The 25,596-nt window shown below is 39.0% G+C and overlaps 2 protein-coding genes across 6 annotated transcripts; one reads left to right on the top strand and one right to left on the bottom strand.

Annotated features, from left to right (window-relative positions):
- Positions 1 to 786: 786 nt before the first annotated feature.
- Positions 787 to 6,215, bottom strand: THNSL1 (threonine synthase like 1). 4 transcript variants are annotated; one of them, XM_051802411.1, is made up of 3 exons: positions 6,122 to 6,215; positions 4,445 to 4,532; positions 787 to 4,004 (listed from the first exon to the last, which is right to left on the bottom strand). In XM_051802411.1, the coding sequence occupies exon 3, from the start codon at positions 3,945 to 3,947 to the stop codon at positions 1,725 to 1,727; it is 2,223 nt and encodes a 740-aa protein (XP_051658371.1). In that variant the 5' UTR covers positions 3,948 to 4,004; positions 4,445 to 4,532; positions 6,122 to 6,215; the 3' UTR covers positions 787 to 1,724. The 4 variants fall into 4 exon arrangements, with proteins under 4 accessions (XP_051658371.1, XP_051658373.1, XP_051658374.1 ...); XM_051802413.1 differs by having other exon boundaries at positions 787 to 4,001; XM_051802414.1 differs by having other exon boundaries at positions 787 to 4,001; positions 4,445 to 4,537; positions 6,122 to 6,198.
- Positions 6,216 to 6,260: 45 nt separating this feature from the next.
- Positions 6,261 to 17,949, top strand: ENKUR (enkurin, TRPC channel interacting protein). Of its 2 annotated transcripts, none has more exons than XM_051802519.1 (5): positions 6,261 to 6,373; positions 10,585 to 10,730; positions 11,886 to 12,106; positions 13,909 to 14,055; positions 17,571 to 17,949. In XM_051802519.1, exons 1-5 carry the CDS (start codon positions 6,276 to 6,278, stop codon positions 17,742 to 17,744), a joined length of 786 nt encoding a protein of 261 aa, XP_051658479.1. In that variant the 5' UTR covers positions 6,261 to 6,275; the 3' UTR covers positions 17,745 to 17,949. The 2 variants fall into 2 exon arrangements, with proteins under 2 accessions (XP_051658479.1, XP_051658480.1); XM_051802520.1 differs by lacking the exon at positions 6,261 to 6,373 and adding an exon at positions 6,401 to 6,519.
- Positions 17,950 to 25,596: the final 7,647 nt, after the last annotated feature.

The raw sequence follows: 25,596 nt of genomic DNA, 5'->3' as shown, positions 1-25,596 counted from the left end.
AGAGAAAAGAACTACAAAGTTCTAAAAAGGTATCCAAGAATGGCATTACTTAGAAAGCTATTGTGTTACACCTACGTTATCAGCTACATTTAATTATACTATATAATGCAGCCACTGTGGCAAAGTGCTCGGGTGTTTTACTTTAGGCTGGAAGAAATTCTTTAAATGACAATTCTTTAAAATAGTTTACTAGGTGGTGTCTTCTTCACCTCTTATGTGGCAAGAAGGTGCCTCTAATGTGGCAAGAAGGCACACAGAGGAAGCTGTCAGATATGATAACAGTTCAAAGTCCCAAGTGAATCTTGACATCCAGCAAACGTTGCCTATCGAAGAGGCAAAAAATGTTAACAATTACCAGATTATTTGAATCTTGGTGGGAAAGTCGACCTCCCATCTGATGAGGGACAGCTCTTTACCTGTAACTGTGTGCCACTCAAAACTAGCCAATACATCATTTCGCCATATATCTTAGTGTGAAATGTAGTTCATTTTATGTCATTGCCAAATATATCCCCAGGTACCAGAATACATTTCTCCATAACCACATGATCTCCTAGTACAACCTACTCTATCTTTTTTCTTCAGAAAAACACAATAAAGAGCCTGTCATTAGCAAAACCACACAGATCTATTTTAGGTTACATAATGAATACCTCTGATGCTATCACACTGGAATTCATCCTTCACTTTCCTTGATGAGATGCCAAGCAATTTGGGAAGCTTCTTTCTTACACTAATTCATGCAAAGCAAGAACCGAACAGAACATCAAGGGTGTTAACTTAAGAAAATAGGAAAATAGAAGTAATTAGAACAAGAAAGCTCTATGACGTCAAAGATAAAACTTATAATGCAAAAAAATAAATGTAAATAAAAGGCAAGGTCTGGTTGTTATTTAAGAAGACCGCTGGTACTACTAGCAGATTCTTCTATGGGATTAAAAAAGAATTCTAAAGTTGAAAGTCGAAACAGAAAACATACAGGAGAGAGACCACAACACACTGGAGGAAGAGTCACATCTCAAATATATTAAAAATATTGAATCAAGTATTCTATTTGACACAGGAAAATATCTGGGAGAAAAAAGTGTGAAAAACAAAAAGACCAGATTTGTTTACATAAACACTGGCCTCATGATACATAATAAAACATTATACAAAAAGATATCACAAAATTCAATGGTTCTTCAATGGTTTAGGGATTAACAATACAACTACACTTCAATCTTTGTAGTGAAATCCATTCTCATTAGTAACATATGAACATTATTATAGTATCTTATTATGTTTCAGTGCCCTAAGTGAAATGAGTTAAAGTTTAATTAATCACCCACAGACCAAAGGATCATATCATTGTTGCAACAAAACCAGAGCTATTAGTTTCAGAAAGGTCAGACTTCATTATCTGTGTCCTTCCATGGAGGACACTTCAGGCTTCTGAAGGAGACAGCACTGCCAAGGAAAGCCAGTAGTGCCGGCATCTCTACTGTGTCTGACTTTCAAAAAGATATTCTAGTCTTTTACATTCTCAATTCACAGCCTTTCACCACCACTACAAATCTCACACATGTTACTTACAAATACTGTTGAAAGCTTGACAACTGAGTATAAAACTGTGGATGTTGTACTGTGGACTGGACACAGCCCAGGTGAATGATGGATTCAGTAAAACATGCAGCTTGTTAAGAAGGTATTGCAACTGACACTGGGGACATTGGATCAGTTGCTCAAAAAACTTTCATGAAATGATTTTGAATTAAGGTTTCTATATGGTGCATCAGCACACTCGTATCAGCAGCACAGACCTGGTGATCCCCATTCCCTGTCTTTTTCAGGGTCTCTAATAGGCCCCAGTGGATTGGAGGCAGAGCGCTGTAAGAACTCAGCAAGTGAAGCTGACTTAATGGATTCTGGTTTATTTCTGCAATCCTCAAGGCCCTCAAGATAGCAGGTGCAAACTTAGAATAATGAGCTGTAGATGAAATAATAATTGGGCAAGTTCTATCCTGCAATCGATCTGCAACTACTTTAGCAACAGCTGTGTGCGTATCCAAAATATATCCTGTAGTACTGTACACAGAGTGAATGGCAGCTAGACAGTCCTCCTCAGAGCACCAGCCAGCCACTAAGTCCTGCTGAAGTTTTTCAAGTAGATCTTTCCGTAGCTGGAAGTGGCCCTGATTTTCCAGCTGGTTAAATAATTGTGTTACCAGTTGTCCATCTTCATTAGCAATCAGGTGCAAGTATCGCTCAAGATTGGAGGACTTCAAAATATCTACTGCTGATGAAAAAGTAGGAATTAATTTTCTTCCCCTCAAATCATAAACACCTGTTCTTATGAAGTCGGTCAAAACATTGTTTTCATTGGAAGCACAAATACATTTTCTGATAGGAATTCCCATCATTTTAGCATAGAAAGCCGCTAATATGTTGCCAAAGTTTCCTGTAGGAATGCAAATATCCACAGGGCTTCCAAAAGGAACAATACCTTGATGAACAAGATCAAGGTATGCAGAAGCATGATAAACTATCTGAGGAAGCAGTCGTGCCCAGTTTATGGAGTTTGCTGCAGCTAAAGCAGTTCCATATTCTACTGTAAGAAAGCCGGTAAAATCAGAATTAGTAAAGATTTGCTTTATAGCTGTCTGGCAAAAGTCAAAATCAGATTTGACACCCACTGACCATGCATTTTCTTTCTGACAGCCAATCATCTGAGATTTTTGAATTGGGCTTACTCCATCCTCAGGAAAAAAATTCATCACAGCAATTCTCCGTTTGTCAGTGTCATGGAGACGACTAAATCCATCTAGGACAGCACTCCCCGTGTCCCCAGAAGTAGCGACCAGAATCAAGTAATTGCAGCTTCTGGGAATGCAGGAGGCAAATAGATGTGGCATCAACTGTAATGCAAAATCTTTAAATGATGCTGTTGGTCCATGAAATAACTCCAGAAGAAACTGATTGCCTGCCAAATGCCTTACTGGGGCAACTTTAGAACAACTAAAGTTTTCTCCATAAGCAGTTCCAATAATTTCTGCCAGTTTAGAAGCAGGAATATCAGCAGGATGTATGCATCTTTCTAGTATGACCTCAGCTCTTTCAATGTAAGTTGCTCCTATCAGACCTTGCCATTCTCCAGCAGTGAATTGTGGAAGTCGTCTCTCAGGAACAAAGAGTCCTCCATCAGGGGCTAAGCCCTGAATAACAATGTCACTGAAATACTTATGAGAGTCTTTTTCCATACTCCTTCCAGACCTACTAGACCGAGTTGAGATGAAAGTTTCCAGTTCTGAGTCTTGGTATCTCTTCACAGCATCAAGTACCTTTTCTGCTACAACCTCTGCTGCAATATCCTCTCCACAAAAAACACGGATGTCGTACCACCTTTTGTAAAATGGCTTCCTAAACTGAAGTATGTCCTTGAGAGAATTACCAGCAGACAGGCCCACGATGCGATCCACTGCCATTGATTTCAGCCTGCTCATAATGACTGTTGTGGGCACATCCAGATACACAACTATTCCATTTTTCTTCACGTGCTGCATGCCAGCAGCATGCATTGGATTGGACCCACTAAGGGAAATGACACTTCCAGATGCTGAAAAATTCAACAGCGCTTTTCCTTCCTCTTCTAGAAATTCCTCATAACCAACGTCCTGCAGTTTTTCTGACACACTCATATTCCAGGATGTTTCAAGGACATCGTCATCTATGTCTATGACAGGGCAATCTAGTTTCTGGCCTACTATTCTCCCAATCGTTGTTTTCCCAGCACCTGGAGGTCCCATCAAGATAATATTTTTGTTTCCAAGAAGAGAATGGTTTGAGAACCATGACTTCCATATCTGTGCAAATGCAACAGGTCTTGAAAGCATCAGTTTTAAACACATGCTAGAAAGACTGTTTTGGGTTATTAGTCTCAAAGGCCGATACTGAAAAATGTGAAACATCTTCTGATGAGTTATTGTGGGGGTTTTTCCAAGGCAACTTGACAATCCACTTAACTGCTTCAGAAAGAGAAAAAAAAACAGACAAAAAACCAGTAACCAGTCCTTCAGCAAACATCTAGGAAAAAAACCTACAGGACATAAAATTCAGAACAAAACTTCAAACATAAATCCAGCTATGACTTCATCAGTGCCAGGGAGGTATTTTTCAGAGGAAGACTCATTTCGCTCTCCTGCATAGTTCCAGCTCATTTCCACTGACAAATTCAACTGTTAGCAAATAATATTGTTCACAGAAATTCAAAACCAATTAGTTTTTCCTCTATTAGACTTGCTTTTAACTACACATTTACAAATCACGATTAACTTGATTACCTTCTTGTAATCAAAATGTTAACAAAATATACATTTGTCCCACCTCCCAAGTTAACTTTGATTTTTTTATACTTTCTTGCTGAAAAAACAAATGCAAGACCCACTTAAATACACAGATAACTCACAGTGTTGTGCAACAGCAAGGCTGAATGAGTTGCATTCAAATCTCTTCTGAAGGGATGCCAAACCGAGCAAGAGATTTGTGAAGAACTCCTATACTGGAATTGTATTGAGTGTAATTTGAGGGGGGAGAGAAAAGGGGGGGAAAAAGAGAGAACACATCATGAAGACACTCTACCTTCCAAAAAAAGTCACTAAGAAAGATGGATTTCCAAAAAAGCTTAAGCAAGAAACTCCTGACATTGTGCTTTTTTTGCTTAGAGAAATAAACACCAGTATCAGCATTAATTGCAGCACATGATGTTTAGGGAGGTCAAAGGGGGAAAGACTCTCAAAATCTCCCTAAAACTGAGGCAGGGGTGGGAAGAGCATTTGCTCAATTCTGCGTGAAAGATGAGCTTGCAAACAGTAAGTCTGTGTCTGCATCCAGTGCTGTGACCTGGTGGATATGCTGTAATTACAAGACAGAGCGAAGATGGGCATATCATACTGTATATACTTTTTTTCCTCAATCCTTAGTGAGTCATTCTGTGTAAATACAAGTTTTTTGTAACAGTCATTAAAAAGGAAAAACAAACTGCAAAGTGTAATATCCAGTATGAATATAAAGCTGCAGTGCAATAGTAATGCACTCTAGTGCATTATGTACGTCTATATTCACAATAGGGACAGAAAAAGATCTTTGTTTTAAGCTTGCAGATGTAAAAGAGTTACATTCGGGATCAAAAACCCCCAAGAATGTAGAGACAGTATTTTTGTGACTTTATTTCTTGAACTTAAGAATCACTTCAAGCATTATGTGTGAACTAAGGGAGTGCAAACCACACCAAGCACAGTCCTGCCTGCCATGTCCAGCTTCACTAAAGATTCACTTGCAGCTGCAGTCACTTGGTTTGTGCTACCCAGCTGCTGGGTGTAACAACTGGGCTGCTCTACGAATTTAGGCCACAGGTATTGTTTGAAATCAGCTTAGTTAACCTGGTGCAAAATCTTGCAGGGAATTCTTTATCCAGCTACTCATTTCAACCCACTGCAGTGTAGCCCATCTTGCACCCACGCACATAAAGCACATGTACACAGATGCCCACAGCCATTGAATGCCACCTGCTTCTTTGAGATAATGTTTTGTTCCAGTGGCAAAACTTCTCTGCAAAACCAGCTAAAATTAGCCATCCAACTTTAGATATGAACCCCCACGCCAGAAGGGTGTGGTTTTGTTGCAGCAGAGCTCACACTCAAACCTCCAGTGAAATTTTATGCTTTGGCAATACACCTCCACCCTTCACCTGGACGTGGGCAGCACCCACACATCATCAGCAATGACCCACCATTCTGTCACCCACTGCCGGCGACAGCCCCAGTGAAAACCGGGCCGTGTTACTGGGATAGACACCAGATGATGCCCTGGACCAAGATCCTACACCGGCTCTCGCCTCAGCGGCTCGACGCGCCCTGAGGGAGCCGAAGCGTGGATGGGCGGAGGGAGGGGACCGGGGGGACCGCACCCACCCACGCACCCAGCCGGCCACGGCAGCTCCGGGCTCCCATCTCCCCTCGGGAGTGGCGGCGGCACTCCTGTCCTCTCCTGTCCTGTTCCGTCCTGTCCTATCCTGCCCGTCCCATCCCTCCCTGTCCCGGCCCGGTTCAACCCCCAGCTCCCTGAGCGCAGCGCGCGCACGTACCGGCGGGGGCGGGGACCGCTGCCACAGGTGCCGCGCGCGCCCACCGCGCGCCCCAACGGCGCACGCGCAGCCGAACCGCCCGGCCCCCTCTGACTTCACCGTCGCTCAGTGCGCATGCGTCGCCGACAGGTGGCGGCAGCGGCTCCGCCCCGTCATGGCGCCGTTACCCGGCAACGGTTTCCCTGGTAACGGACAACAGGAGCCAGCCCGGCCCCGCCCGCAACCCCTCAGAGCCCGGAGCTCCGCGGAGAGGTGGGAGCCCTGTGTCCCAGTCTCCTCGGGGAGGCGGGCGCTTCCCCGCGCCTGGAGTCCCGCGGCGGGAGGATGGCGACGCAGAGTGCCCAGGACGGTGCCTGTGACCCCCCGCCCCGGGCGGAGAAGCCCGTCAAATCCGCCGGGTACGTGGTTGTGACAGAGCCACTTGCAGGCAGGGAGGCTGGTTCTGTCAAGGAGAAGCATCTAAAGAGGTGTTAAAAAATACCCCCAACAGACTAGTTTTTGAATAGTTATTGCTCCTCAGAAGGACGTTGAGGTGTGGAGCGTGTCCAGAGAAGGGCAGTGAAGCTGCCGAAGGGGCTGGAGCACAAGTCCTGTGAGGAGCAGCTGAGGGATCTGGGGGTGTTTAGCCTGGAGAAAAGGAGGCTCAGGGCGGACTTTATCACTCTCCACAACTGCCTGAAAGGAGGGTGTAGCCAGGTGGGAGTCGGCCTCTTCTCCTGAATCATGGGTAACAAGTGACAGGATGAGAGGGCATAGGCTTAAGCTGCACCAAGGGAGGTTTAGGCTGAACATTAGGAAGAAATTTTTTGGTGATTAGACATTGGAATGGACTGCCCAGGGAGGTGATGGAGTCCCCATCCCTATAGGTGTTTAAGGAAAGACTGGATGTGGCACTTAGTGCCATGGCCTAGTTGGCATGGTGGTGTTCAGTCACAGATTGGACTCGATGATCTCAGAGGTCTTTTCCAACCCAGTTGACTCTGTGGTTCTGTGATCTGAGGGTTTACAGCCTGCTCCATGAGCTGATGATTCCGTTTAGTGTCTTCAGTGTCATCTTGTTCACTGATAATTTACAAACACTCTTTATGCACAGAGGAATCACGTGATGTCTTTGTTATTTGCACTTACAACAACTTCCCAGTAATTAGCTGAAAAGTTGGCTTTTTTAATTTATTTTTCTCGGTGCCCCACTTCCATACTTTCTGTGTGTCAGGTTGACTCTGTTCTTCCTCTGACATTGTTTCTTTTGCTTCTCTTTCTCACCTCTTACCTTAAAAATATAGAAAAGGCCTTTTGCCAATAGTTAAGCAAATGTGTTAGGTTTTTTTGAAGTCCCTATTAACGTAAGAGAAAACTGTTACACCGTAGTAACAGAGTTATCTGTTGTGCCAGGCACCCACCCAAGCCACTCCTATCACTCCTCTCCGCAACTGGAACAGGGGAGTGAAAATATAATGAAGGGTTCATGAGTTGAGATAAGGACCAGGAGAGATCACTCAGCAAATACTGTCAAGGGCAAACCAGACACAAATTCAGCAGAGTAATTGAATTTCTTACTAACAAAATCGGAGCAGGATATTTTTCTTCTTCAATACGTTATCACAGAGGCATTACCACCATTCCTGATTAACCTGACCTTGGTCAGTGGTGGGTCTGTCCTGGAGCTGGCTGGCATCAGCTCTGCCAGACATGGAAGAAACTTCTAGTAGGTTCTCACAGAAGCCACCTCTGTATCCCGCCTGCTATCAAAACCTCGCCACGCAAACCCAGTACATACACCGAGCATCTTTAGTAAAAGGTTAATGTAGGTCATAACTCAACAGCTTTAAAATGAGTAGAAGTATCAGTGATACTCATTAGAACAAAGAGAGTTATCGCTTTTCAGGTAAAAGGATTTAGACTTGTGAGATTCCTAGTTCTTAATCTTCTCCGTGTAGAAATAGATTGTTTGCTTGTTTGCTTCCATTGTGAATGGACATACTTTTGGAGGTAGATACTTTTGACAGACAGAGGAAGGTGAAAGGACAGTATGGCAAAGCATACACACTAAATCCATTCTTGTCCTAATACCATTTGGGGATTTGAATACTCTATGACCATCAGATTCAGTTTAGGCAAGGGGATCTTGGTTTGGATATAATCTGACTGAATCCCCTTCTGATCTCATTAACTTTTGTTGTCACCCCACTTCCTGCTTTGGTTTACAATGTGACAAATATCCAGCTGGTAACAACAGTGTCAAACCTTGTAAAGAGCATAATTTGACCAGTTTAAACTAATGCATACAAAATCTAGTCTTTTGTGGGTTTTGTGGGTTTTTTGTTGCTTTCTTTTCTCAAATGAAATCTTATATATTTCACTCTCAACTGATGAGTTACTGCTCATGAAATCACAGCAAGCATTCTCATTTTCCCTAACTTTGGTGTCCCAAGGTTACACTTAAGGAAAATGTATAGACTTCTTCTGTCTTCTAATAGATGTATTGTCATTTTTCTCCTTGCCAAATGATGAAGGATTAGATTCTGAAGTCTCCCATAACCATGTTTTCTTCCCTGCAACCCTCTCTGATCCTATGATATTGGTATGTGACATATTTAGCTACTTCCTTGGCCTGAAAAGTCACTGAAAAGAAACAACTGCCACATCACTTTGTCCAGAATAATGCCTATAGCTGTCTACAAAAGATATCTTTACCTTATGGCAGTATGTAATAAACTCAGGGTCTTCTCATTCATTTTCTCATTCCAAGTCTCTGTTAACCCCACTAGGTCAAACTCATAAAGTCAGTGCCTTTTTCTCCTGTATGCCTACAATGCTACTCCTAGCAAATGGTGAGGAATGTAATTATTTATCAGTTTAATGGGTTTGTGCCCGTCTGTAGCTGTTAGCTGTGAATTTAACAGAAAAACTAAATAAAACCTCATTCCTTATTTAGAAGTATTTATGGAATTGTGTGTACTCTCATGTACATAATCCTCTTTCTGATTTTGGAGACTAAATCTCCAAAACACAGAACAACTCCTCATTTTTAATCAAGTCCTCTAACATGTTCTAATGTTATGATCATAAGTACAAATACATGCATTGGGCATTTGCAGCTCCTTTACAAGAGCTTTCATCAGTGTTACTATTATGACACATGTTCACTAGCCCAGCATTTCATGGTTTCTTTCTTCTTGTTTTAGTATTTCCATAAAATAGGTTGCACTATATGTAATATATAGAAATATAACTATATATATATAATATAATAATGTATCGTACAACAGTATAACATAATTCTATAAAATATATACATATTATATATGTTATATGTAAAATATACAGGGGCGGTGTTTCCTTACCTGAAAATGTGGTATAGTTTTTTTTCATAAACAAGTTTTTTTCTGTAAAAGAAGAGCAGATTTTCATCAGCTTTTGTCTACCATAAATTATTATGACATGTTTCCTAAAGATAGACTGATTTTAGAAGGTACAGTGAGGTAGCCTTCGCTTCAGGAGCAAGGAGTTCTGCTCCCTCAGGCAAACATCTGTGCCAGCTCAGTCCTTCAGATAGAGGCAAGATGTTGCTAATCAGCTAATGATCAGCATTTGGCTTCTTTTGCAGATTTTGATTAAAGCAGAAGTAGCAGTGCCATATGCACCATTAGACCAAAACAGCAGTGTGTGCATACCATGTGCATACAGCTTTTCATGTCTGATTTTCACATAAGCTGTTCCAGTGCCAAGCCCACCACTGATTACAATTGTTCAGGATAGTAGTTTGGATCTGTGCAATATAAGAAATATACAGTGTGCTGTGCTGTTTTGGAGCAGTGACCCATCTCATCTAATCTCTCATAATTGTCTGTAACAGATGGTTCAACAGGAACATTGAGACAGTGATACAGTGGACAGTAATAAGAAAAAAAATTATGATCCAAGACATTCTGTCCAATTCTTAACTGTATTTGACATCTTTTCTCAAGCATAAATCACAGGCTCATAGAATCACAGAATATGCTGAATTGGAAGGGACCCATCAGGATCATCGAGTCCAGCTCCTGGCCCTGCACAGGACACCCCAAGAATCACACCATGTGCCAGAATGAATTCATGCAACTGCTACTCAAAGCAGTTTATTTCCAAAATTTAGGTTTTGTTGAGTTTCAAAATGTCTGTGTTCAGTATTTATATTTGGGAGCCATTTCCCAAAGTGTGATAATATTGACCTTAAAGACACAAAAGCAGAAGGAAGAAGCAAGCTAACTTCAGAACCAGAAAACCCATTTGTCAGTGCAGTACTGGGTTTAGCCTTAGCATGGAGGTTTTGTGAATGATGGCCTTTATTTGGGAGAGAGAACAAAAAAAACCAGCTTAGGCTTTTGCCATGAACTACAGAAAAAATGTATATTCTTTTAAGAAGTATTTTGAATACTTTTTCTGACTCTTAACTTCTTTATGGTTATTTTTTAACCTCTAAGGTTTATATCCAAATTAAGAGCATTTGTGAAACATGAAGCAGAGAAAAATAAATCTCAGTGGAAAACTATGGGGCCAGCAAAAGTTGCAGTGCCATCTCCAAGTGATTTCCTGCAGAAACATTCAAAGGAACCCAAGCTAGCACCAAGTAAGTGTAGACAGGAAATGCATGCAATTAAATGTATTTTTTAAAATAGAGAGTTAAGCCTGTGTGTCCTACAGTACGAAGTTCTGGCAAGCTATTGGGTTGTAAAAACAAACCTCAAGAAAGTACTGCTTCATGGGGTCAGTATCAGGAAGCCAGCTGTTGTAGGAATGAGCTCTGTCACTTGTGACATTACACTTATTTTTTTGTCAAAAAAGAACATGAACTCAGACAGCTTGAATCAAATCATTATCTCTGACAATGACCATGTATTAGTGTTACGTCTAGTGGGAAATATGGTGGGAAATATTGTCTTTCATCGCTCACTGAAAGTGAGACTACTCAGGAGACTACTGAATTTCTGTTGGTGCCTTGGAGGAAGGATTACACTAAAATGGAGAAGTTTCTATATTCTCTGGAAGGTTTGTGAGACGTTGTTTACAACGGTTGGGGAGCAACAAGAGCAGGGCTCTTCCCTAAGGAGAGATGAGCCCAACATTGAGGACAACCACAATGCAGGCTGGGCAAAGACCTCAGGAAGGGGTTGCAGTCCTACCATGCCAGAGGCAGGAAGGCAGGGCAGGGTGGTGAGGAAAGTCTGTCCTGTCAGTGGCCCTGTGACCATCAGGCAAAATAGGGTAACAGGCCAGGTCCCTCCACTGATTCCACATAATTTTCAGGACTAGGACTAGGGGCAGGCATGGCTGAGACAGTTCATCCAGGCACTGACAGCACAAGGCTGAGCTGAAATGGGGTTCCTGAGCCCAAGGGTGTGGGGTGACTGCCCCAGCTGAGACTGGATGGGGCTGTTATTACTTAAGGGCCCTGACAACGAGCATCTCTACTAAGAGTAGTTATAGTTACATTTGGAAAGAGTCCTGTACTGCTGCAGTTAAGAGGAAATGAGTGACATATTATAAAGAAAACCTATCTGAAACAACATAGTATTTCCTAAGTTATAAAACTTCTGTTAGGCCAAACAAGCATAGTTATTTTCATCACAGTTCATTGAGAGTCAATTCTTTCATTGTACATACTGTTGGGTTCTACTTCTGTGTAATTCTGTACATAGTTATTTTATTTTGAAAAATGTAATAACATTAAGTTGCAAAGTTCCTCATGGTTATTGCTGAGAATGTTTACATGCTCTATTCACAGGAAAAAAAGAACAGGATGGTAAGAAATTGCCTGCACTATCAGTGCCACGGAGGACATATCGCCCAGTTATTAGGATTAAAAAGAATTTTATAAGTAGAAATGCACTTGCCGTTATCAGAGGGGTACCTAAAAAGCCTCGACATTTTTGTGTTGATTCAAGACAGGGAGATAAATATCTCCTTGAACCTTCCGGACTTGTACCAAAATACATTAAAAAAAAGGTAAGTTTTATTAAGTTATAGTGGAAATACTATTAGCAATGCATATTTTAGGTTCACTATTCCATTCTCCTGTGAAATGTTTATGGTTCTTTTTGAGATGTTTAAATCCACTGCTGTTTGTGGTGGACCTTTTAAATTCATCAAGAACAAGTCACTGACACTAGAATTGTGCCTTGCCTTTGCTCTGCATTCATTTGGTTGTGGTGTCAGCCAAAAAAATTGGCAGAATGATGGTGCTAAAGCAATAGCATATGTGTTGTATTGGGAATCTGGGGAGGATCTAATGGGGAAACAAGTGGAATTCTGTGATGAATGACTGTTGGCTCTTTAGGAAAGACAGGCAGGGAAGAAAAGGGGAAGGTTGCCCTTTGACTGAAGAAGCTGTTCAAATATATGGAGCTCTTCTATGGAATTGTCAATAGGCTGGTTGAGCTCATGGGTCAGGATCAGAGGAAAGGCCAGCGAGTGTTAAAAGCGTATCTGTTATGGAACACCTAATAAGGTGAGGAACTGGATGAAATTCCTTTAAGCAACCTGAGGAAATCTTCAGATCACAGTGCAGCTTATGGAAGACTTTATGTTCCTTGATACCTGCTGAAAGGACAACACAGTGGGATGAAAGAAATCCAGAAAGGTTCCTGTAGCATGTCAGCAACAGCTTTCTAACACAAATGGTGGATGAGCCAACCAGTGATTATGCTCTTCTGGTTCTGCCACTTACAAATGAGAAAAATTGGTCAGGGGTATGATAATCACTTATAGTCTGGGTTGCACAGGCCATGCAGTAGTTCAAGGCCCCTTCCTCCTCAGGGAGGTGGTAGTGTACAGACCAGGTACTTCAGGAGAGCAAACAGCAGCCTATTCAAGGGACTGGTAAGTGGGACCCCATGTGAGACAGCTCTGGAAAGCAAAGCAGCTTGAAGAGAACTGACATGCCTTTAAGGACAACCTCCTCCAAGCACAGGAACAGTCCATTCTGCTACTCAGAAAACAAGATATATCAAGAGTCTGGCTCAGGTAACTCATGACAGAGAATTATGCAAAAAGAGATAACATATGACACGGCTCCTGACATAAAAGATGCAAAAAAGGACCTGAAGTCCTTACAGTACCTTTGCATGGCTAAATATATATATAAACAATGCTAATTGTGGTGCTACCCAATACTAGAAGATTTGTGAATCACTTAGCATTTAGTTGTAGTTTCATTTTACAAAAGTTAAGGCAAAATAGATGTGTTTCCCCAAGACCATCTGGGATATTCAGAAGGTATTTTTTCTCACAGAAACAGCTCTGTCAAAACCAGTATGGGATAGTTTATCCTTCTTAACTAGTCCAATTTTTGTGTATGTGTGAACACTATTCACTCTTCTGTGACATGCAACATTCAACAAAAATTAGGATACAGGAAGAACTTTTCAAAGAAAGTCTCTTAAGGAATGTGTTTCCAATTGTGGAATCTGACACCATGTAAAAATGTCAAATAGCTCGCTGTCATTAACAGATTTCAAAATCCTCACTTAACCATCAGTTCTTATGAATAGACGTTTTAGCTTCTGTTTTCTGTTGTCTGACAAGGTTGTAAAAAGAAATTGAAGGGAATTGTTTATACATTTTACTCAGGCTACGAAGATAATCATGTTTGATACTTTTAAGAACACAGTGATTTAAGATTTTAGTGCTCAGCAGCACAAATTGTCATTTCAAGCTATTTTTGCAAATGTAATATACAATGTATGACAGGTATCTCTTTGTTTCCTTCTTAAAAGCACATATAAGGAACATCTTCCTTACCCTTATAGGATTATGGTGTTACACCAAAATATGTAACACAGAGAAATGAAGAAATTAAGAGAGAGGAGGAAGAATATGAGGCCAGTGTTGTGGAGCAGCTCAAGAAGAGAGCCTTGAAACAGCTATCTGATGAAGAAAAGACAAGTCTTCTGCAGGTGCATATTTTGATTTAGTGTAATTAGTAATATGTACAAAAGATTAAATAAGGTAGTGTAAGTCCATAAAAATAATAAAAGTATACTGGAATTTTTTTAAGTGAGACAGATGAATTAGCTACTTTTTCACTAGATGGAGCTGTAGAACAGTTGTAAAAAACTGAAAGGAGCTGATCTAGCTGCAGTTTTAATCCAGTTTTCAATTCTGTTTGATTCCTATCCCCCTTAATGACTTGGAATTTCAGTGAAACTTCAAAGTGCAGAAAATAACCTATATGGATTTACTGAGAGTTAATCATGGAAAAACACGTTTCTTTTCCCAGCACAGAATATTGCCCCTTTTATTGGCAGTTTCTATCTTGACATTGTGACCTTACTGACTAAAACATAACGTCATGCTTTAAAATGTGGCAAAAAAAAAAAAAAAAAGAAAACAGAATTAAATTGCAATATAGTCGTAGAACAATGATAGAAAAATCTGTATTTTGTCAAGCTGTTTTAGATACTGTCTTTCATACAGTTTTGATTGAACAAGATTTTCTAAAGAGAAAGAATACCATGAAAGAAATAGAGTGTAAAAGAGACATTTTAAAAGTATATCCCACCCTTGAACTGGAATTTTTGCTGACCACTTTTTAGCCAAATTTCCTATGAAAACGAAGCCTACATTACTGTGATATCTGTTTATCAGTTTGTCCCTTAATAACTTGCTCTTAGCATCCACGTGAAACAAATTAGTAGATGGATGGACAGCTTCAAGATGCTGAATTCCCACAAGAAAAAAAATCCAGCAGAATATCTAAAGAGAAAACAGTGTCTAACTCCCTCACAAAGATGAACCAGTTAATTGGCAAGGTCTGAATTGCCCAGCACAATGGTGTCTCTTGCTTGTACAGCAAGCAGTAGAAGCTGGGAAGGAGTATGGAAGAGAGGTGAGGGTATTGCACTGAGAGCAATAAAGAACAGAACAGCAAGGGTGAAGATTAAGATATTTTTGTGTTGGGAAAGGCATGGGATAAGCTCACAGTCCAACAAGTTAACTATGCAACAAAAATATGTGCAAAAAAGCATGTGAGTTCAGCTGCTCACAGTTCTGCATTTAGTTTGATTAAAATTATGCTCTATATTTTTAAAACACAGTAATGCACTAAAATATTTTTTAATTTAAAAGTTTTTAGACTGCTTTTATTAACTCAGTATTTTGTACTTTTTTTGTTTTTCCAAAACATTTGCTCTTTCATGGGCTTACTTATACTGTTATATTGTCAGGAGGAATTAGTATCCCCAGGGTATGTGGCTTCTACCCAGTGCTCAGCTGTAGACATATGGGAATTCCTGTCTTTTAAAATAATTGACATTGCTAGTGAACACATGTGCACTATCTGATTTGAAAGAATACGTGGCAATAGATGCCTGAGACCACAGTCAAGCCTCATGACCTTAAAATAACAAAGGGAAATAATTTGTGCCAACATTTTTTGAACTCTCCATTATGCTTACTTTGGTTGGGATTTTATGAGAATAAAAGAGAATATTGATAAATGCAGTACATATTTCTCACTGATCCAGCATGTATTAGAATTTTATAGAGAGAGAGTTGGATATTCAGTTTGTGATCTAGCCCATAGCAATAGTGGTCAGCATATTACATTGCTGTTGGAGTTGCTGCGAAGGAGATTTTTATAGAGAGAGTCTTGATCTGCTTTTGATCTCTCCACTTTGTAGGGATAGAGCAAATTGTGATGAGTGCATGCTCTAATATTTTAAAATTCACTGATTTTTTCAGTGATTTCCAAACTAGTTTTTACTAATGTACACAAAGAAGAATTATTTAAAAGAAGCCACGAATCACTCTTCTATGAAAGTTTTTTGTAAAGATGATACTCATGATAATATATTTGTAAACTGTACCTGATGCCTGGTAGTTTACAAGCTTTATTAAAGTACTTTACAGCCTTGGATTGCAAAGACAAGTATCATTACAAGACAGTAAATAAATATCCTTGTTGCTCTATGTTTCCCATGTCGAGGTAGGGTTTTTAAATTTATGTAGATATTTTTATATGAAGATTGTTGGAATAACTTTTATGAACACTTAGATGCTTAATATGAATATGCAAAAAGCAGGAATTGCCATGCAATAAATACACTGGTTTGAATCCGTAAACTATTTGTTCATATTAAGAATTATGTTTTTCCTGGTGTTGGCAGAGAGAGTTCATTTTTTTTCTGTTAAATCAATTCCTACAGTTGACAAAATCAGACAAGCCTTTAAGCACAAGAGCCCTCGAGTTCTGAAATAGAAACAACAATCTTCAAAACTAAATCTATACTAAGAATAAACTCTCTAAATTTAACTTCAGTATCTTCATCAATTAGCCAGTCAGTGAGAAAAAACTGCTTAATAATAATAGAAGACATGAGGTTGGAAATCATAATGTGCCATACAATAAGTGTGCTGGCTGAATCCAGTTTTACTTATGGAAGAGAGCTGAAAACTTTAGTTCCCAAGAGAGTAACTTCACTTCTTTATTTTTGAAGATACTTTGTGATATCCTTTAAGGTGACAGAACTGAGAACCAAATACATTTTGAAGTGTTTTCTCATTGACAGCTATATTGTGTTATTTACTGATTGCTGTCTCAGTTGCTTGTTGGGTGTGATTATTAAGTTCACCCATATAGTTTTCCTAAGGACATTTCATGTACTGAATAAACTCTACTAAATCCTCATGTATGCGTGGATGGGATGTGCAGATTTTGATTATACTTTTGAGGAGAGAAAGTAAGAGCATTTGTTGCAGTAATTGTGAGGATGTAAAGACAAGATTTAAATTTTATTTTTCTACCACAGTTTGGTTCCATTCAGCGTATATTGCTGGATAAAAGTTTGTCTCTGGTGTTGAATTACCAAGTTTATGAGTAAATTTTGGATTATAGCATTTTAATTTATTTTTAGGCAGGGTTTTAGTCTCAGAGTTTTATATATGGAGGATGCAGTTTGCTTTATCTAGTAAGGTAATTCTTGGCACAGCAGCATTCAAAAAAGGTAGCATTGAGTACTTACTGAAATTACTGTTGATAGAGTCAGTGACAGCTGGGGGTTTTAGTCCAAATGATAAATAAATTGCCTATAGGTGTTATTGTAAATGTAGATTAGAAACGGAATGCAATTCTTTAGAATTTTTTCAGAGTAGTTTACAGAAGCTAAAATATTGTGGGACTATTTTGGTGTCCATGGTCTGAGAAAAGTCTCAGTTACAGAAAATCAAGCTGGGGGTGAGATGACCTGAAACTGCTGCTGAATTTTGGCTGGAGTTCCAAGTATTGAACTCTTAAGGATTTAATTAATTTTGTCCAATTACTATGATGACACATTATTCATATACTTATCTGTTATTTTTACATTGTAGTGACACCAAATGCAATATTAATAAAAAGGTCAAGTCATTTATGTATATATTGTTCTTACTTTAAGTTTTTCTCATATATTTCCTTTCCGTGTAATGGCATTAGGGGCTGAAAAAGAACTGGGAGGAAACAAATCGTGAATTTCAGTGTCTTCCAGTACTAACAGACACCAGGTACAAGAAGATGCATAAAGCAAAGGTGGAAATGAAGTTGAAACAACTGGAGCATGACATAGAAGCACTCGAGAAGCACAAATGGGTCTACATTGCAAATGAGTAAGGACTGTTGTTCAGATATTGCCTCTTTCCTCCTTGTTTTCTATCCCTACACCTCCAAGAAGCGCCTCCCTAAATTCTCAGAGGAAACTGTTACCATCAACTATTCAGAAGCTAATATTCAACTAATACAAGTATGTAGCTTCTTCAAAAAGTTGTTACATATAGCTGCCATCTGTACAATTCACAAAATGTTTGGAAATAAAATTCTTAACTAAACTTTGAGTGTAAGTCGTGAATTTGTTATTCTTTGTAATTTTTACTAGCTGCTAAGATTTCTATAAACATAATACAAAAAAAATATAAAACCCTGTTTCATATGTTTGGAGCACATCTTTCCTTGCATAGCCAAAACAAAGGGAAATAATTGGCTGCTGAAGACAGCTTGGTAAATATAACTTCAGGATGGGATTGCTTCTGGACTACATATTAAAGAGCTGTTGTGCTTTATTTAAAAGCTTGAGTGATTGTATTTCTAAGCAGCTTGGCTTCTGTAAAATATTTTGTGTACTCATTTTTTGTTACCAAAACCAATTCTTAATGTGGAAGCCTATAATAACATAGACTTCACACAATACAGATACCACATGTAGCTTGCTGTGTGTTTTTACGAGTAAAGAGTTCTGTAATACTGTAGTAAATCTAAAACTAAATTAGAAAAATGTGTTTCGATTGAAATTATATGTGTGCTGTTAGAAGGAAAGCAATATACTAGCATTGGAGTCAAGACTTAGGCAGAAATTATATCAGCACACTATTGCAGTTGTTTGCAGAGAAGGAAAAAATGTTTTTCTTTCCTACTGCTTAACCTTTTCTTCATAGAATTGTAGGTATTGTTTGGGTTAGAAAAGACCTTTTTCAGCCTTTCAGCCTTTTCTGTATAGTATCAATCACTACACCAGCAGCTGTTGTGACATCATAGTATCTGAGATCAGCAGAGGATGAAGTAAAAAATCTGAAATTAACTATGAAACGCCAGATTTTCACGTACATTAAATTCCTTTCCTAAATTTGTGAGGGAATGGCTTGGAAGACTTCACAGTGATTCCAGGCTCTATTTCTTGTGCATTTTATACCTGTCTATGACGTGAACTAGGAATGTGTGGGTGAGTAGGAATGTGTATTTTGTTCTCTGTAACTTATTGTTAAGAAATCGTTCATTTTCAAAGGATATAAGCTGGAAGAAAGCTGCAGATTTGCAAAATATGAATTTAATTTACTTTTTACTCAAAAGAATTACTTGCACTGTATATTTTAACAAAACCACACCAATTATTAGCACTTAATAACATGTCACATTATGTCCTAGTGAAGATGCTGTTCTTAAGAAATGCAATACAATCAAACAAGGCTGTTTCTTCTGGCTTAAAATATAAAACAGGATTTGACTCCAAAACAGCAGGCATTCCCATTGCCTCCTTCTCAGCTTTTAGTCACTCATAGACTATTTGCCTGAATTAGGTTAGGATGTGGATTTGGTTCTTCCATTTATTACCAGTGCTAACTTTATGGAAATGCAAAGTAGGTGGTGTCCTATCCTGAAATTTGGGACAAGCAGCTAGGCCACACTTGGAAACATGCATCATTCACCAGTAATAATGACTTCTTTTTGAAATTGTCAGAAGAATATTAATATATTATTGGGAAGTTAGGAAGTGAGTGGGCAGAGATGCAAAAAGTGTTCCTGCTTAACAGGAGAGGGAGAGACTAAAGCCAGTGTCCTTCTGTAGCTGAGTGGGCTGTTACCAGTGTCTTTCAACAGTACTGTGGGGTTTTTTTTCATAAGCCTCATATAGTTCTTTGCAGGTAACTCTGCTGCACACGAGATGTTCCTCTCTTGAGACATGTGAATAGCTTCTGTCACCCTATGGATAGGCTATAACTCCTTTTGATGTGTATTCCATATGACCTTCCAACACTTCTGATTATGGACAAAAATATATTATAATGAAAACCATTGAAAATACACACAGAAGGACAACATCCCTACCCTCTGGCTCCCTCTGGGAAGTTTGATAAAATAAATTCACAGAATCCAAATAATGTAACTCTGTATTTATATGTTAAGGAAATGCCAATAATTGAAAGTGTAATGTTCATGAATCAACTAGTATGTACCATTGGTACAACAAAATGAAGAAGGTGAATAAACTCAGTTGTTCTGATAGAATTGTTCCTTCATAAAAGCTATTAAATATTAACAGAAACAAGTCTGTCTGTCCATAGGCTAAGAAGTAGCATTACCAGTTGGAACATTCTCTAAATTCAGTAGTTAATTACTGATAATCAGTGAAGTAATGAGAGGAAATGCTTCTAGTCCTTCATAATTATCAAACTGGTAATTTTAAATTGTCTGTCTTATATTGGATAATCATCAAAAAACATGCAAAACAGGCCATGAATGCTCTATTGGTCAGTAAGAGTTACATTGCCACAAGCTGAAAATATTTCCTGTTGGAAGTTGTGCATGACAAAACTGTGTATCTAATTTCTAAAAATAAAAACATGAAATTATGATAAATATCTCACTGGCTGTTCTCGAGAATGAAACTATTTATATTCAGGAAGGAAGGGATCAGATATGGCATCATCACAAACAGAGGGAGTTCCTGATTGTATGGCTTCGATAGAGCGGCCTCAAGCAAGCATCAGGTCTGGCAGGAGCATATGGGCTCCATGTGGCTGGTCTCAAGGCATGGTGGCTTCCTGGGCTCTGCATGCATTCCTGGGGACTAAGTCTGGGACAGTTCCTCAGAATCTTCCTTTCAGAGGGATAACCTCATTCCCCTCGTAAAACAGAAAGGACAAAATTCTGGGGGAAAAAAATAATATGGGAGAAATGCCTCACTGAATTCATTTTCCTTGGTCTCTGTAGGTGGGTTTTATTGTAGGAGGGCACGTTCTGGCCCTTTGTACACTTTGTGGAAAACTGGTACCACAAACTCCTGCTGTGATTTCTCTGCCATAAAGCTAAAAATCTAGGCCTTTCACTGGCGTACACTTTAGGGAAAATGTCATATCTAACAATTTCAGCCCTAATGAAGGTAGGCATCTTTTGGATAAGAAAATTTCACATATATGCAGATTAATGATAGTCCTAGATAAATGCTAGCCCTAGTAAATACTTTCATCCTCGGCTTTAGGATGCTTATAATATTAATAATATAATTACAGGAGATACAGGTGGCAAACCCTGTTATTAAGGTTGTCTGACACTTCCCATAGTTGAGGAAGGCAGCTGCTGAGCCCTGCAGCTGATTGGCATTGTCCACCCCAGTAACTAGAGGTGTATTGAGCCTGACCAAGGAGGAGCAACCATTTCTGCCATGAAGGACATCTGACGTGGTGATGAATACTTGACCACTGAATGCCTAAATTGTATTTTTTTTCATTCTGTGTCAATCTTCCTCCAGCTCCTTTTTGTCATGCAAAGTTATGTAAATAAAATGTGAGTAAATTCAGGTGTTTTACCCTCCAGGCTAAGCGGTGGCATTATGGTATAAATGCAAGGTGAGTTGTTTCTTGTTTGTGTTTTCTTATTTACTGTTTAAAGGGTGGTGATGTACATGTGACTGGCATTTCACTAAGTTATGGAAACCAATTTTTTTCTAGACTGTACCTCCAACAAATGATTGTAGACAAGCAGACATAGCCAAATAGCAGGCTATGTGCATGTCAGCTGGACTTGTTGATGCTGCTACGAGAATGAACTTCTGTTCAGTCACAGTACTAGCCTGTGGTGTTAATTCATTATTCCACGCCTCCCTCCACATTGACTCCACAGCATGGAGAAATTCACGCAAGCATGCACACACTGGAATAATTCTGTCTTCAAATCTTTCCTCAAATGTCCTTTGCAATATTTCCCACCAGAATTTAACAACAGCTAAACTGCTGGTGAGCTGAGATTAGGGTTTATCTCACTGACCTGTGCAGTTTCCTTGAACTCCCCTGGCACTGTAGCCCTTTCTTTCTTGTCTTAGGCTTAGATTGTAAGTTATCTGTCATGTGGATCATCTCTTTCTCTCTTTGCTTAGTGTCTGACACAATAATATTTTTGTCTGTAAGTAGAGCTCCTGTGTGCTTATAATAATAGTAATAATAAATATGATCATCTGGGGATGAATTAAGACCATGAAACAAAGGGAACAGATTCAAGTTGTTTACTAAAAGGATCTGTTTTCCAAGAACCCTCATCTCATTTGTTTCAGCAACTGGAAAGTAGGAGCTGAAGGAAGATTTAAAGCACTTAACTTATTCCCTGGAGCAATATGATTTATTCATGCCTTTGTCATAGAATGTTTTTGAAATGCAATGGTAAATGACATACCTGGCTTTTTCACTGGTAACCATTAATACTGCATTTCTCATTTTTGGGGTTCCTGACTTCTGCAATTTGAGCCCATCTGTTTTAAATACAGGATATGTGTGACTAAAATTAGAAGTATGCTTTAAGCCAAGACAGCACTATGTAGGAGTTTGAATGCTGTTGGTTACTGAGAATTATTGAAATTGATGTTTAATTTACTCTTGCTAGGTGAAAGCCCCCATATGGAAAATTCAGGTGACTCAATCCTCTAATTCCCAGAGCTGCTCTAAAGATGGACAAGTACTTCTAGAACTGTTTCCATATTGCTTTGAGGTCCATATTAAAGCTGAGGAGGCAATGTAGTAATTCTCTCTTTGAAGGAAGAAACTCCAGTAGTGTTCAACATGTGGCCCCAAGCACTGCACAAGGGAGAAACAACCACATTTGCTGTTTGCTCAGGAGGAATGATTTTTTACACAAACAATAAAATTAGCAAATGCTCTAAATCCAGCATTCCAGCACCCTCAGGGAGCAGGCCATTCTGTGCAGCAAGAGAACTGTTGCCTGGCCAGCCATGAACATTCACTGCCCTACACCACAGGAGAACTTGCAGGACCAGACTGTTTTTGTGACTGCACTGTTTACTCTAGGCAAGCTGTGAAGGATACAAAATTACATCAAAGATGACTGAGCTATTCTGGGAAAAAAGCCCTTAAACTGCTACTTGTTTAGTTGTTTAAGACACACAGAATTCTTTTGTTTGGCAGACTTTCCCAAATTTGTTTTAATTAATAAAAACAGAAAAAGGAGAGATGAAGCCAAGTGAACAACCTCCTTTAAAAAGAAAGCAATCGCTAACAGTTAAATTCATTACACTGGTGTGACTGTCTATATAGTTAAAATTCCCTGACTAGCTTTCATGATCATGCATGATGAATTTGTCATAGGATATGACGTGAGCAGCATTCCTTGAAAATAATGCTTTATCATTCAAATGTCAATATCTGTAAATAGCTAGCTAGGGGAGATACTTCCATAATATTATGAGGAATATAAAGTTTATTCTAGTATTAAAGGACAGGAGGAAATTTCTGTTTGCATTTCTTTCAGCTATAAAGAACTCTATATTAATAATATGAACCTGAAAAGCAGGAAGAGTATCTTCAGGAGACAGGAAATTGCAAAGTGGAGGTCTCGCTGCTCTAGTTTGGCACAGTGAGATTAATAACAAACAAAAATGTAGTTTTGTATTAAAGATGTTTATCATAGACTAAATCAGTCAGAGCTCAGAGTTCTGTCGAGCAGTGCCTAACAGTGATTTAAAGAGCATAAAAATTTAAAAAACAGACTAACATCTTGAATGGCAGCTTTTAGCCATTTTCTTGGTATTGAAGTTACCATAGTTTATTCTCAAAGCCTAAGTCAGTCTCAGACTCAGTGCAGGTTAACTCTGACAGCTAAATGATCCAAGCTTCCCTTGTGGATCTTAGATGCTGCAACTGTTTCAAAGCTGAACCTTCCAGTTCCCCTAAAATGGAGGCAATTCTGTTGACATTGAAGGCGGACAGGAGCCAGATTCCAGCTCGCAGTGCCACTCTGTCACCTGCTGTAGTACAGTAGTCACACAGAGCAAGTATAGCATCCATACTGCTGCACATCATAGGATGCTACCTAGCCCTGCTAATGGGACAGTTTTTCCTACAGCCTCCCTATGTTTCTGAATGTAGGAAAATGTTTTGAAATAGTGCTTCATGTTCTCCCAGATGTCTGTAATGCTGTCTATCAAATATGTTCTGCTGACTTCAGGGCCTCCAGCAGCCACTCTATGGACTGGGTAACTACCTCAGGTAATGCATAAGAACTTAGAATTCTGGAATATATTAAAAATGGATGTGAAAACAATTCAGAATTGCTTTCAACATGCCTTAAAAGTACTGTATATGCTAGACTTTTGTTTTTTATAATCTCTTCAGTGACGATTTTATCAAAAAATGTCTTTCTCTGCCACAACTGAGGGGAGGGGTTGTTGTCACTTAACTTGTAACCACCAAGAAATGCAGGTTTATGCTTGATAAGACTGTTTACAGTTCTGCTGTTCACATAACAGCTGCAGCAACAGGCAGAACCAGAATCAGAGCTCTTCCTTCATCCCCTAATTGGCAAGCTTCTACCTCTTGAAGCCAATTGGTAAGCCATACTTCTTGAAATATTCTGGATTTTCATGCCTTTCTTGTCTAGTTTTGGTGTTTACATATTAAACCGAGTTGTCAAATGTTTGTTATAGCTCTTTGTGAGGAGAATACATAATGAAGTTGCAAAGGTTGCTTACAGGTAACTCCATGATAATGTTTTTCTTGATATTACTTTCTTGATATATTCCTGCCCCTGACCTTCTATTTTCAGTATTTCTTTACATTAGAGTTGTGAAAGGGGGGACATGTCCTAATTTTATCAGTAACAAGCTAAGACAGGAACAGATGTGTAATTGAAATTATAAAGTTTTTTCTGTAAAAGCCTAAGATATAAACACATTCACAAGGGATTTGCATATAAGGCTTAAACCTGCTCTGCTTCTCTGTGTGCACTTCTTCCATGTGTCCAGACCTACCCAGACCTACTTGTTAGTACCATCTACCCTTATTTTCTTTGTTCTTTTACCCTTTGATCATTTCCCATGGTTGCATGTCTAGAAATGTTTATTCTTTTCCTCCTATTTTAGTTTATAAACAAATAGCTAAACAAAGATAATAAGAACATTCTTCAGAATGTTTACAGGCTTTTTCACACTTAAGGCCCTAATAACATGTTTTCAATAATCATATTTTGGCCATAATTAAAAAAAGTTTTGAAAATTTACTGTAAATTCATTCATTCTACAACAGTTCATACTGTAAAAAACCCAATGTAAACATTCAGTAAGTACACATAACTCCATAGCAAAATCCTTAGCAGCCTCATTTCTGTCACGCACAAAGAAACTCATTAATTCTAGTTCCTATTAATTCTGTGAGTTCACAGATCCATGAATTTGTCTCATTTGCAGAAAAGATAAAAAAAATTATTACATTTTATGCCAATGAAAAAATGTTACATGGCGAAGAGTAGCTTTGTGGATTGGGCGGGTGGCTGCTGATAGCAGCACCACCCTTCAGACTGTACTCCAGCTAAATTTATCTATTTACTTACTATTATTTACAACACTTCATTACACTTCTTAAGCAAGCCCTGTAGAATTGCTGGAAGAGAAGAATACCAAAATGAAGACTTGACAAAATGCAGTCATTCAACCTTGATGGGAAGAACAAACATTTCCTGCTTAAGTTTTTCAGCACAATGCCAGAGGAATTTTTTTTTACTGTCTTGTTCATGTCGACGTTTTTCAAAGCATTTAGCTTCTGTCTGTAGTGTAGTTAGAACAATCTCTTGTATTGCAGTGATCTGATAAAGAATATTTTAAAAATACAGAAAACTCTGTAATAGTAACCCAAATAGTCCAAAAGTAGGAGAAACCAGTACTCAAACAGCAGTGGCAGAATTGATCTATGTT

Source organism: Manacus candei, unplaced genomic scaffold (genome assembly GCF_025592945.1).
Source record: "Manacus candei isolate 608988 ecotype Guabito, Panama unplaced genomic scaffold, ASM2559294v1 h1tg000056l, whole genome shotgun sequence".
Taxonomy (NCBI): Eukaryota; Metazoa; Chordata; class Aves; order Passeriformes; family Pipridae; genus Manacus; species Manacus candei.
Note: the sequence above shows the minus strand (reverse complement) of the source record. Positions and strands in the feature narration are given on the sequence as shown.

Excerpts from the sequence above, each read along its gene's own strand:
- THNSL1 (XM_051802411.1), bottom strand. The coding sequence starts at position 3,947 with ATGTTTCACATTTTTCAGTATCGGCCTTTGAGACTAATAACCCAAAAC.
- ENKUR (XM_051802519.1), top strand. The coding sequence starts at position 6,276 with ATGGCGCCGTTACCCGGCAACGGTTTCCCTGGTAACGGACAACAGGAG. Across the intron at positions 10,731-11,885 it reads GGAACCCAAGCTAGCACCAA|GAAAAAAAGAACAGGATGGT; the intron begins GTAAGTGTAGAC and ends CTCTATTCACAG. Across the intron at positions 14,056-17,570 it reads AAAAGACAAGTCTTCTGCAG|GGGCTGAAAAAGAACTGGGA; the intron begins GTGCATATTTTG and ends TAATGGCATTAG.